Raw genomic sequence first — 13,359 nt, 5'->3', positions numbered from 1 at the left:
AATAGATCTATCCTAGTCTCCCTTAATTTTCAAATTCAGCAAAAAAAACATGTGACACACACACACACACACACATATATATATTTATAGTTTGTCGGCTATGAATAAATTAACTGCCTTGGAAATGGCTCTGGGTGATTCGACACAAAAACATGTAACCTTTCCCTGGTACAGAGCTGAAGGGATTGGATACTGTAGCCTAGAGGTTAATTCTCTGCCTTACAAGGCAAAGGCTGCAAGTTCAAGTCCCAGTGAGGGTATGGCTAGCTGATGAGGCCATAACAAGGCCAAAATAGATCTAGTCTTCCCTGATTTTCGAATTCGGCAAAAACGTGACATACATACATACATACATACATACATACATATATATATATATCACATATTTTTGCTGAATTTGAAAATTAAGGGAGAATAGGATAGATCCATTTTGGCCTTGTATAATATAGGAAGGGAGACTAGTATAGATCTATTTCGAGTTTATTATGCTCTCATCAGGTAGCCATACCCTTACCAGGATTTGAACCCGCAGACTCTGCCTTACAAAGCTGTAGTTTTAACCTCCAGACCACAGGTTCTCCTCCATGTTTGACATAATAAACTCGTAATAGAGCTATACTATATACGTGTTTTCATAGATTTTCATGGGTATATATGTACGTAGATTGTTGCGAGTTTCGTTTTTTTCCCCGTGTAATATTTTGAGTGTCTTTGCGATGTTTCAGCGAAATGATGGCAAATGTGATTTTGGCGAAACATCGCAAAGACACTGAAAATGTTACACGGGGACAAAACCCAAACTCACAACGATCTACATATACACATATATATATATATATATACACACTGCTCAAAAAAAATACAGGGAAGACTCAAAGAACCCATCCTAGATCTGAATGAAGGAAATATTCTCACTGAATACTTTGTTCTGTACAAAGTGGAATGTGCACAACCGCGTGTGAAATTGATTGTCCATCAGTGTTGCTTCCCAAATGGACAGTTGGATTTCACAGACATTTGATTTACTTAAAGTTATATTGTGTTGTTTAAGCATTCCCTTTATTATTTTTTTGAGCGGCGTATAAAACAGGGGTTTTCCCCCCGAGCCCCTCCCACTCCGTGTCTTCGAGCGAAGAAAAGGATGGTGGGTGTGGAGGGGGTTAAAAAACCCAATAAAATGGTAATAATTCCCCAAATGGCTTCCAGACGGGGTGGATCTCCCGCCAACGATTTTGTCCCGAGAGACGCCGGAGAAACCTCTTGGATTTTGAATCTTCCGTTTCTCTGCCAACCCCCAACGCCCACCGCACTGTCTGGGATGGCACGGCGGTCTCCCGGTTCAATTTACTGTGAATTATTAATATATATATTTTTTTGAAAGCTGTGATAGGACTAACCTCCACCCCCAGCCCAGAATATATCTTCTGAATCGTCCGGTCTGGTCCTTCCTTTCACCTGTACACCTTAACCTGTAGAGGCTCTTGTAGAATGGGGAGGGGTGCCCAGGGTTTGGGCCTCCCAGCATTGGCCCCCAACCCCAAATGGTGCTATCCATTAACTTAGTTTTCCCATTCCTCTTTGTTCGTCTGCTCAACCCAGTTGGGAATGAGGCCACTTTCTAGAGGTCTTCGGTGTCTCTGTAGACTGTAGTTTCTCCGTCTTTCCTTCCTCTCTTTCCCCCTTTTTCTCCTCTTCTATTTATTTTCCTTTCCCTCCCTCCCCCTTCCTTCCCTTCCTTCTTTCATTCCTTCAGTATTTTTAATCTTCCTTCCCTCTTTCCTTCCTTGCCTCATTCCTCCTTTCATTGCTCCACTATTTCCTTGCTCCCTTCTTTCCTTCTTTCTTTCATTCATTCACTATTTCCTTCCTTCCCTCTCTTCCTTCATTCTTCTTCCCTTCACTTTCCTTCCCTCGCCTTCCTTCATCCCTCCTTTCCTTTCATTCACTATTTCCTTCCTTTCCTCCCCTCTCTTCCTTTCATTTACTATTTCCTTCCCTCTCTTCCTTCTTTCATTCACTATTTCTTTCCTTCCTCTCTACTTCCTTCTTTCTCTCCCTTCTTTCATTCACTATTTCCTTCCTTCCCTCTCCTCTCTTCCTTCTTTCATTCACCATTTCCTTCCCTCCCTTCCTTCATCTCTCCTTTCCTTTCATTCATTATTTCCTTCCTTCCCTCTTCCTTCTTTCATTCACTATTTCCTTCCCTCTCTTCCTTCCTTCTTTCATTCACTATTTCCTTTCTTCTCCTTTCTCTTCTCTTCCTTCTTTCATTCACTATTTCCTTCCTTCTCTCTACTTCCTTCTTTCTCTCCCTTCTTTCATTCACTATTTCATTCCTTCCCTCTCCTCTCTTCCTTCTTCTTTCTTTCATTCACCATTTCCTTCCCTCGCTTCCTTCATCCCTCCTTTCCTTCCATTCATTATTTCCTTCCTTCCATCTCTTCCTTCTTTCATCCACTATTTCCTTCCCTCTCTTCCTTCCTTCTTTCATTCACTATTTCCTTTCTTCTCTCTCCTTTCTCTTCTCTTCCTTCTTTCATTCACTATTTCCTTCATTCTCCTTCCTTCCTTCTTTCTCCTCTCTTCCTTCCTTTTTCCATTCACTATTTCCTTCCTTCCCTCCTTTCTGTTCGTTTCTCCTTCCCTTCCTCCCTCCCAACTTCTTTTCCTTCCTTCCTTCCTTCCTTCCTTCCTTCCTTCCTTCCTTCCTTCCCACCTGTAGTTAAAGGAAGGCGTGAATTCCTTTGTCCGGCCTTTGCCAAGGGCTGCATTTGAACTGAATGTACAGATTTCCCCCTCTTTGTGCAATAAATAGTCTTCATCCACAGCTCCACTCGGGGGTCTCTTCTCATCCTTCTGGGGGCCCCGGAATTGGGGGGGGAGGGCTGTTCAATCCAAGGTGGCCAAAGGAAACCAGGACGAACTAACCATGGTTAAGACTTCCCTCTGCAGGATTTCCATCTGCAAAGACAATCGGCCTGGCTCTCCCCCTCCCTCCTTCCCTCCCCCCTTTTGCGTGCGGCCCAGAGAACCTCATCGGCCCCCTCCCCATCTTAGTATTCCAGCTTTGTCCTCCTCCTCCATGGGATTTTGCTTCCCAAGGCAGATCTTGGCTTGTTGAGACTCGCTGGCCTAGTGTGTATTTAGCGGTTGGGTTCGGCCATATAATTAAGTGGGCTCAACCTTCGCCTTGGCTCCCTTTTCCCTTCCGTTCCTCGCCCTGCGACAAAAAGACCTTGTGGGTCCTCCCGACACTGGAGGCTTTTCAGAAGAACACACCGGACGGCCTCTCTGTGTCCAAAATGAGACGGGTCGTCCTCGACTTAGAACTTCAATGGGCCCCCCAAATTTCTCTTTGTGGAGGGGGAAGTTGGTTGAGCTTTGCCCCATTTTACGACTCTTCTCGCCACGTTTGTTAAGTGAATCATTGCAGTTAAGTTAGTTAGTTGGAGATATATATAATGTATATATAACTATCATGTATATATAACTATAACTAACTGTAATATATCTCGAGAGACAGATAAGATAGAGTTAGATAGAAAGAGAGAGAGAAAGAGATAAGATATAGAGAGAGAGAAAGAGAGAGAGAGATAAGAGAAATAGAAAGAGAGATAGAAAGATATGAGATATAGAGATAAGATAGAGATAGAAAGATAAATAGAAAGAGAGAGAGAGAGATAAGAGAAATAGAAAGAGAGAGAGAGAGAGAAAGAGATATTAGAGGGATAAACAGATAAGATAGAGATAAATAGAGAGAGAGAAAGAGAGGATAGAGATAAATAGAGATAAGATAGAAAGGCAGATAAGATACAGATAGAAAGATAGGGAGAGAGATTAGGTAGGTAGGTAGGTAGGTAGGTAGGTAGGTAGGTAGGTAGGTAGATGATAGAGAGAGAGAGATATAGATAGATAGATAGATAGATAGATTAATAGATTAATAGATAGATTAATAGATAGATTAATAGATAAAGATAGATAAATAGAGAGATAAGAGATATAGAGAGGTAGAGAGATAGGATACAAATAAAAAGATAAATAGATAGATAAGATAGGCAGATAAGATAGAGATAGAAAGACAGATAAATATAGGGATAAATAGAGATAGAAAGAGGCAGGATACAAATAGACAAAGAGATAAGAGAGAAGCAGATAAGGAGAGACAGAAAGATAGAGAAAAACAGACAGGATACAAATAGAAATAGAGAGAGACAGATAAGAGAGAGAAAGATGAATAGCTAAAGATAAGATAGACAGATAAGAGAGAGAGAGATAGGATACAAATAGAAAGAGAGATATATACAGATAAGATAGGTAGATAAGATAGAAAGACAGATAAATAGAAGGAAAGAGAGAAAGAGAGACAGATAGGATACAAATAGAAAGATAAATAGCGATAAATAGAGATCAGATAGAGGCAGATAAGGTAGCGATAGAAAGATAGATAAATAGAAGAACAGACAGATAGGATACAAATAGATAGATCAATGGAAATAGAGAAAGATAGATAAGATAGAGGCAGATGAGATAGAGATAGAGACAAGATAGAGACAGATGGATTAGATAGACAGGTAGCTATAAATCCAGCTCTGCCATTGACTTTGCTTGTCAGAAGGTTGCAAAAAGGAATCACAGGACCCCAGAAACACTGGAACCGTCGTAAATGCAAGTCAGTTGGCCAGCATCTGAATTTGGATCAGGTGATCGCGGGGAACCTGGAACAGTCACAAACTCTGCAAAATGTTGTCACTTTGAATGGTCACTAACTGAACTGTTGTAAGTCGAGGACTGCCCTGATAGGGGTTCCAGCTTGAGCAGGGGGGTTGGACTAGAAGACCTCCAAGGTCCCTTGCAGGCTCTGTTGTTCAGTATTCTGATATTCTGCTGGGTGGCTTTCCATGTGTGCCCCCTTCTCTTCCCCCCTCCCCAATTTAAACCTCCACTTACGACTACAGCTGAGCCCAAAACCCCACGTCATTAACTGAGACATTGGTTAAGTGAGTCCTGCCCGATTTTTCTCGTCACGGCCGTTAAGCGAATCACTGCTGTCCTTAAATTGGTAACGATTTAACGAAAAGGGAAAAGTTTTCCGTTTGAAGAAAAGAAGAAAAAACTTTTTCCGTTTGAAGAAAAGAAGAAAAAACTTTTTTCGTTTGAAGAAAAGAAGAAAAAACTCTTTGTTTTAAGAAAAGAAAAAAAACTTTCTCTCTTTTAAGAAAAGGGGAAAATAATAACCCCCCCACCCCACCCCGCTGAAGGAAGCGACCGGATGGGAACTGAAGTTGCTATCATTTTACTGGCGTTTCCTACAGACCAGGAAATCAACTCCGATGGCAGAGATGGGAGGGGACCTGGTTTGTGGTTTGGGATGTGTGCCCAGCTGTGGAATGTCCGGATTGGTTCAAAGCTGGAACGGCAGGGCTAAAAATGACACACCTTGTTGCGGCTTGCTTGCTCCCTCCCTCCCTCCCTCCATCCATCCATTCCTTCCTTCCTTTCTTTTTCTCTTTTTCTTTCTTTCCTTGCCTCCTTTGTCTCTCCTTTCTTTTCTTCCTCCCTTTCTCACGTTCATTCCCAATTTCCTTCATTTCCTCCTTCATCCCTTCCCTCTGTCATTCCTCCTTCCTCCCTTCTTCCCCCTCTCCTTCGCTCTTCCCTCCTTCCTCTGCCTCCCTTCTTTTCTCCCTCCTTCCTTCCCTTCTTCCTTCCACCGTCCATCTCCCTTTTTCTTTCCTTCCCCTCTTCTTTCATTCCCTCCCTCCCTTTCCTCTTTCCCTCTCTTCTTTCTTTCTTCCCCACCTTTTGTCCTGCTTCCTCCCTTTTTTCATTCCTTTTCTTCTTTCATTCGCTATTTCCTTCCCTCCCTCTCCCCTTTTCTTTCCTTCCTTCTCCCCACCTCCCTTTCTTTCCTTCTCTCTTCCTTCATTCCCTTTCCTCCTTCCCTCTCTTGTTTCCTCCCCATCTGCCTTCGCTCCCTGCTCACTCACTCCCTCCCTTCACTATTTCCTTCTTCCCCTCCCTCCTTTTCTTACCTTCCTTCTCCCCACCTCCCTTCCTTTCTTTCCTCCTCTCTTCCTTCATTCCCTCCGTACCTTTCCTCCTTCCCTCTCTTCCTTCCTTCCCACCTGTCTTCCTGCTTCCGCCTTCTTTCATTCCTTTTCTTCCTTCCCTCCCTTCTTTTCTTTCGTTCCTTCTCCCCACCTCCGTTCCTTTCTTTCCTCCTTCATTCTTCCTTCATTCCCTCCCTCTCTTTCCTCCTTCCCTCTCTTCTTCTTCCTATCTTCCTTCACTATTTCCTTCATTCCTCCCCTCCCTCCTTTTCTTTCCTTCCTTCTCCCCACCTCCGTTCCTTTCTTTCCTCCTTCTCTCTTCCTTCATTCCCTCCGTACCTTTCCTCCTCCCCTCTCTTCCTTCCTTCCTTCCCACCTGTCTTCCTGCTTCCGCCTTCTTTCATTCCTTTTCTTCCTTCCCTCCCTTCTTTTCTTTCGTTCCTTCTCCCCACCTCCGTTCCTTTCTTTCCTCCTTCATTCTTCCTTCATTCCCTCCCTCTCTTTCCTCCTTCCCTCTCTTCTTCTTCCTATCTTCCTTCACTATTTCCTTCATTCCTCCCCTCCCTCCTTTTCTTTCCTTCCTTCTCCCCACCTCCGTTCCTTTCTTCCCTCCTCCTCTCTTCCTTCCCTCCCTCCCTTTCCTTCTTTTCTTCCCAAAGCCCTTCCTTCCCTGCTTCCCCTCCCTCCCTCAATTCCTTCCTTTCCTGCCTCCTTTCTTCCTTCCCTCCTTCCCTCCCTTCCTCGTGGTTTAATTGGAGTTGTAATCGTATCTGACCATTTCAGGACTCCTGCTAGAGGACAAACGACAGGGGAGTGTGTATGTCTTTAAGACACTGGAGTGGGCCAGCTCGGGCTACCAAGAAAGACTCTTGCAGCAGAAATCCACCCCTCCAAGATCACAACAGAGCAAGAGTCTTCCAGTTTTTTTCCTTAAAAACAAAAAACCCTCCCCAAGAGTTTTACGCCTCGGTCCAAAAATCAATTTTGCTTTTAAAAATAAACAAATCCGAGCCCTTCAAGAGGGAAGAGTTGAAATACGAAGCCCAGCCTCCCTGGAGAGGTTGCCGGGAACGGTTCTTGCTGTCTTTGGAGCCTGAACAACAACAATAGAAAAGAGGAAAAAAGAGAGAAGGAGAAAGTGGAAAGGAAAGGGAGAGAGAGGGGGAAAGGAAGGAAAGAAAGAGGAAAAGAAAAAGAAAGAAAAAGAGGAAAGAAGCAAGGAAGGAGAAAAAAAAGAAGAGGGAAGGGAGAAAGAAAATGGAAAGAAAAAAAGAAAAAGGAAAGAAGCAAGGAAGGAGAAAAAGAAGAAGAGGGGATGGAGAAAGAAAATGGAAAGAAAAAGAAAAAGGAAAAGCAAGGAAGGAGAAAAAAAGAAAAGAGGGAAGGGAGAAAGAAAATGGAAAGAAAAAGGAAAGAAACAAGGAAGGAGGAAAAAAAGAAAAAAGAGAAGGGAGAAAGAAAATGGAAAGAAGCAAGGAAGGAGAAAAGAAAAGAGGAAAGGGAGAAAGAAAAAAAATAAAGAAAAATAAAAAAGGAAGGAGAAAAAAAGGAGAGGAAAGGGAGAAAGAAAGAAAAGGAAGGAGAAAGAAGAAAAGAAAAGAGGGAAGGGAGAAAGAAAATGGAAAGAAAAAAATGAAAAGCAAGGAAGGAGAAAAGAGGGAAGGGAGAAAGAAAATGGAAAGAAAAAGGAAAGAAACAAGGAAGGAGGAAAAAAAGAAAAAAGAAGGGAGAAAGAAAATGGAAAGAAAAAGGAAAGAAGCAAGGAAGGAGAAAAGAAAAGAGGAAAGGGAGAAAGAAAAAAAATAAAAATAAAAAAAGCAAGGAAGGAGAAAAAAGAGGAAAGGGAGAAAGAAAGAAGGAAGGAGAAAGAAGAAAAGAAAAGAGGGAAGGGTGAAAGAAAAAGGAAAGAAGGAAGGAGAAAAAGGGAGAAAGAAAGGAAAGAAAAAATAAAGAGAAAAGCAAGGAAGGAGAAAAAAAGGAGAGGAAAGGGAGAAAGAAAGAAAAAAAGAAAAGAAGCTAGGAAGTAGAAAAAAGGAAAGGGAGAAAGAAAGAAAAGGAAGGAGAAAGAAGAAAAGAAAAGAGGAAAGGGAGAAAGAAAGGAAAGAAGGAAGGAGAAAAAAGGAAGAAAGAAAGGAAAGAAAAAAATAAAGAAAAAGAAAAGCTAGGAAGGAGAAAAAAAGGAAAGGGAGAAAGAAAGAAAAGGAAGGAGAAAGAAGAAAAGAGGAAAGGGAGAAAGAAAAGGAAGAAGGAAGGAGAAAAAAGGAAGAAAGAAAAGAAAGAAGAAAAGAAAGAAAAGAAGCAAGGAAGAAACAAAAGAGGAAAGGGAGAAAGAAAAAAATAAAGAAAAAGAAAAGCAAGGAAGGAGAAAAAAAGGAGAGGAAAGGGAGAAAGAAAGAAAAAAAGAAAAGAAGCTAGGAAGTAGAAAAAAGAGGAAAGGGAGAAAGAAAGAAAAGGAAGGAGAAAGAAGAAAAGAAAAGAGGAAAGGGAGAAAGAAAGGAAAGAAGGAAGGAGAAAAAAGGAAGAAAGAAAGGAAAGAAAAAAATAAAGAAAAAGAAAAGCTAGGAAGGAGAAAAAAAGGAAAGGGAGAAAGAAAGAAAAGGAAGGAGAAAGAAGAAAAGAAAAGAGGAAAGGGAGAAAGAAAAGGAAGAAGGAAGGAGAAAAAAGGAAGAAAGAAAAGAAAGAAAAAAAGAAAGAAAAGAAGCAAGGAAGAAACAAAAGAGGAAAGGGAGAAAGAAAAAAATAAAGAAAAAGAAAAGCAAGGAAGGAGAAAAAAAGGAGAGGAAAGGGAGAAAGAAAGAAAAAAGGAAGGAGAAAGAAGAAAAAAGAGGAAAGGGAGGAGGAAACAGGAAAGCAAGGAAGGAGAAGAAAGGAAAGAAGGAATGAAAAGACAGAAAGGCAGGAATGGGAAGAAAAAGGAAGATTTTATTTATTTTTATTTTGTCAAACGTACAAGAGACGAAGATTAGGTTTGTCAAACGAATGAAGATGAAGAGAGGCACGAATGAAGGAAATGAATACAAATAAATGGGGACAGTAGGACAGGGACGGTAGGAAGGAAGGAAGGAGACGGGAGTGAGATGGAGGGAGGGGAAAGAAAGAAAAAGAAAGATGAAAGGGAGGGAGGGAGGGAGGAAGGAAATTAGTGAGATGGAGGAAGGGGAAAGAAAGAAAAGGAAGGAAGGAGACGGGAGTGAGATGGAGGGAGGGAAGAAATAGAAAAAAGAAAAAAAGCTCCCGACCGTCTGGATAAAATTTCTTGGACACTTTTTAAAAATGTTAAAATTCACCACCTCAAGCACAGGATCATATAACCCCTGAAAGTTGTCCCGAAAAAAATACATGTTCTGCACTAGTAAAGAACCAAGCATCACTATCAAGAATTCCCTTAATTTTTGGCAATACAATTTTCTACTTGGAAAAAAAGAGGAATGTGCTGTTATTCAGAAATACATCTTTAAAGCCCCCTCCTCTCTCTCTCTTTCCTGCATCTACCTTGCCAGATAGAGAGGAGGGGGCAGAAATTAACCCCAAGTCCTCAGAAAGTTTTCCAAGTGAAATCAAAAGTAACTCTGAGCATGTGCAAAGGGACTTTCCCTCCTTCCCTATCTCCCCCTCCCCACCCCAGCAAATAGGCGGCGAGTTGGGAAACGCTGCCAAATAACTTGGCAGAAAAATCCCCCTCCCGCCTTTGATCCTTCGGAAAATACACCTAACTTTCTATGAGACAGGAAAAATATCCAGCAGGGCCTTAAAAAGCAAATTCCTGCACGGGAAGGAGACATAAACCTCCCTCCTGATGTCATTCTTCTTATTTTTCTTAGATTAATTCCCAAGAAAGGGCAGCTCAGCACCTGAACTCACAGTTACGAAAAGAACAGGGATGGAATCCTGCCATGAAGGCAACCGTTTCACAAAACATGAGTTCTGTTGCTGCTGTTTTAAATCAGTTATTTCCTCTGAACGTTGTTAAGAAAGGACCAGGAATTAAGCTTCACTGTAGATAGATCGATGGATGGTTGGTAGGTAGGTAGAGAGGTAGATAGCGAGAGAGAGAGAGATACGTAGGTAGATAGATAGTGATAGGTGGGTAGATAGTGATAGGTAGATAGCGATAGATTGATAGAGATATAAATAGGTAGGTAGCTAGGGAGACGTAGGTAGGTAGATAGTGATAGATTGATAGATAGTGAGAGATAGATAGGTAGCTAGAGAGAGAGACAGGTAGGTAGATAGTGATAGGTGGGTAGATAGTGATAGGTAGATAGCGATAGATTGATAGTGAAAGATATAGATAGGTAGCTAGAGAGAGAGAGACATAGGTAGATAGTGATAGATTGATAGTGAGAGATATAGATAGGTAGAGAGAGAGACGTAGGTAGGTAGATAGTGATAGGTGGGTATATAGTGATAGGTAGATAGCGATAGATTGATAGTGAAAGATATAGATAGGTAGCTAGAGAGAGAGAGACATAGGTAGATAGTGATAGATTGATAGTGAGAGATATAGATAGGTGTAGAGAGATACGTAGGTAGGTAGATAGTGATAGGTGGGTAGATAGTGATAGGTAGATAGCGATAGATTGATAGTGAAAGATATAGATAGGTAGCTAGAGAGAGAGAGACATCAGTAGATAGTGATAGCTAGATAGCGATAGATTGATAGTAAAAGATATAGATAGGTAGTTAGCTCAATAGTGATAGATGATAGATAGTGTGAGAGAGAGAGATAGTGAGAGATGATAGCTAGCTTATATATATGATGGTCTTGGTATATTCGGGTTTCTTCCCGTGTAGGATTTGGAAATTTCTGGCGACGTTTCGATGAGGTCCCACTCATCATTTTCAGGCTGGTGTTTCTGTCCTTGTTCTAAGGCAGTGTTCGCCTTAGAACAAGGACAGAAACACCAGCCTGAAGATGATGAGTGGGACCTCATCGAAACGTCGCCAGAAATTTCCAAATCCTACACGGGAAGAAACCCGAATATACCAAGACCGTCATACCTGTACCCGTGAAAATCTACGAATATATATATATACATGCATGCATGCATGCATGCATACATACATACATACATACATACAGAGAGAGAGAGAGAGAGAGTGATAGACGATAGGGAGATATAGATAGGCAGGTAAGTAGATATAGATATATATAGATAGATAGAGGTATAGCGACAGACAGACAGACAGATGATAGATAGATAGGTAGTGAGAGATATAAAGAGAGAGAGAGAGGTATAGATGTATATTTTAAAATAAGTGCCTGGCCTATCTATTAAAAAAAACAGCACAATAAAGATTTGTGTCCATCTGTATTTGCCATAGATTGAATAGCTTTTTAAAATGCTGCAAAATTCCCTACCCACCCCCACCCCGATATACCAGCGTGAGATGGATACAACTTCAGAAGTTGGACATTTCAAATAAGGGCAGTCTCCGACTTACGACCACAAGCAAGCTCAAAATTTCTGTTGTCACATTTTGCCCCGTTTTATGACTTTGCAGTGGCGTTAAGAGGCGTTAAGTGGTCTTAATCATTGCAGTTGTTAAATTAGTAATATGGTCATGAAGCAAATCGGGGCTTCCCCGTTCCCGTTGCTCTAGCAGAAGGTCGCAAAATAAGATCATGTGACCCCGGGGCGCTGCTACGGTTATAAATACTATTCAGTCACCAAGCGTCCCAATTTTGACCAAATGTCAAACTTTTCAACAGCCACCAAGCGAGCCGTTGCAAGTCGAGGACCGCTTATAAAGGCACCTCAAATTCCCACGTTCTTTCTCCTATTTTACACCTCAATAGTAAATTCTACTAGCTCCTTTCACGCTGGTAGGAAAGACACAAGAAAGATTTAGAGGTTTTTAAAAGTTTTTTTTTTACTATCGCTTCTGTTTCGCAAAAATCCGTCCCCCAATAAATTGACACCCCCTTTTTTTTACCCCACACACCTTTACAGCAAATCTTGTCCCGAGCATTTTTTCCCCTCCTTCTTTTGTGGGGAAACTAATTTGGGGGTGCAGAGAAGATCACCTCTGCACCCAACCCCACCCCTCTTTCAACGCACCCCTCCAAACAACACCGTTTAGTCCCCTTGATCCAAAATGACAAATGCCAAGTTTCCTCGTCCGGGCGGCCAAGTGGATTTTTCCCTCCTACGTGTCTTGGAAAATGGCAGCCCGGGGGACATCTGGTTCCTGACACCTGTCCATCAAAACTCACAGAAAAAATAAAAGGAGATTGCAAAATGTTTTCAGCAGCAGATGGTAAATCTGCATGAATAGCATTGCGAAGAAACGAGAATTATAAAGGCTTCTTAGGCCAAGAAGCCAGCAAAGGGCCAATGTTGCCGGGCAGATGTTGACTTTCGGAGAGGACCGTCCCCGTAGCGGTGTGAAGAGCCAGGTGTTTGCACAGGTAAGCCCTCCGCCGGAAGCGTTTGGGGCAGTGCGGGCAGCCGTAACTCCCCTCCGGGTGCAGCACGGCCCCGGAATCGCAGGGGGCTGCCCTGGGATTCTCGTTCTCCTTGGTGCCCTCTGGATGCCCTTCCTTCCGCGGCTTGTGCCAACGGCGGTGAGAAGCCAAGTTAGCCGGACAGCTGAAAGCTTTGCTACACTCGTGGCAACGGTACTCCACCCGGGCGATACGCGAGCAGCAGTGTTGCGCCAGGGCCAACGGGCCGGGGTAGGATTCGTGGCACAGTTGGCAGACGAAGGCGCCCGGCAAAACCAGGCCTTCGCGGGCCGCGTTGACCCTCTTCAACGGCTTGGCCGATCCCGTGCCAAGCGCTTGCAAGGTGCAGGATGCTGCGGATACTTCTCCTGGCGCCGGAGACCCGGAATTGAGGCAGCTCGAGAGTGGAAGGGCGCCAATTTGGCGCAGGGGTGCCAGGCCGGGAACCTGAGAGCCAGGCAGCTGAACTACCTTGGGCTGATGGCCTGGTTGTTCTTCCGGCGGTGTTCGGATGCGGTACGAGACGGGCGCTTCCCGGTGCGCCCTCTTCACCAGGAACCCGCGTGGCATTTTGAAGGGGAGACGTGGAAAATTTGCAGAAGAGGAGGGCGAGGGTTTTGGGGGCCGAAGCGGATGCTCCTGTCGAAAGGGGCTTCACGGACGATCTGGCTCTCGCCTGGCTGGTGTGCGCCTCCTCGCAGCTGGCCTGTGTCGGCGGTGACGCCGTCCGCCTCCCCATATAAAGGTCTCAGGCTGCTTTTGTGCATGCCGGAGGCCCCAGATGGCTGGTGCGGAGCAGCCAATAGAGGCCGGTCTGGCTGCGTGGCTTCCAACCCCCCTGGGATTGTGGGGGTAGGACCT

The 13,359-nt window shown here is 43.3% G+C and overlaps 1 protein-coding gene across 1 annotated transcript; it reads right to left on the bottom strand.

The window, feature by feature from the left end:
- Window positions 1-12,255: 12,255 nt before the first annotated feature.
- Window positions 12,256-13,136, bottom strand: LOC139175177 (insulinoma-associated protein 1a-like). Its single transcript, XM_070766086.1, has one exon. It carries the CDS (start codon window positions 13,066-13,068, stop codon window positions 12,349-12,351), a length of 720 nt encoding a protein of 239 aa, XP_070622187.1. The 5' UTR covers window positions 13,069-13,136; the 3' UTR covers window positions 12,256-12,348.
- Between the last annotated feature and the right edge of the window lie 223 nt (window positions 13,137-13,359).

This window comes from Erythrolamprus reginae, chromosome 13 (assembly GCF_031021105.1).
Source record: "Erythrolamprus reginae isolate rEryReg1 chromosome 13, rEryReg1.hap1, whole genome shotgun sequence".
Taxonomy (NCBI): domain Eukaryota; kingdom Metazoa; phylum Chordata; class Lepidosauria; order Squamata; family Dipsadidae; genus Erythrolamprus; species Erythrolamprus reginae.
The sequence above is the reverse complement of the archived record's forward strand: the minus strand, read 5'-3'. Positions and strand labels throughout refer to the sequence as shown.

Excerpts from the sequence above, each read along its gene's own strand:
- LOC139175177 (XM_070766086.1), bottom strand. The coding sequence starts at position 13,068 with ATGCCACGCGGGTTCCTGGTGAAGAGGGCGCACCGGGAAGCGCCCGTC.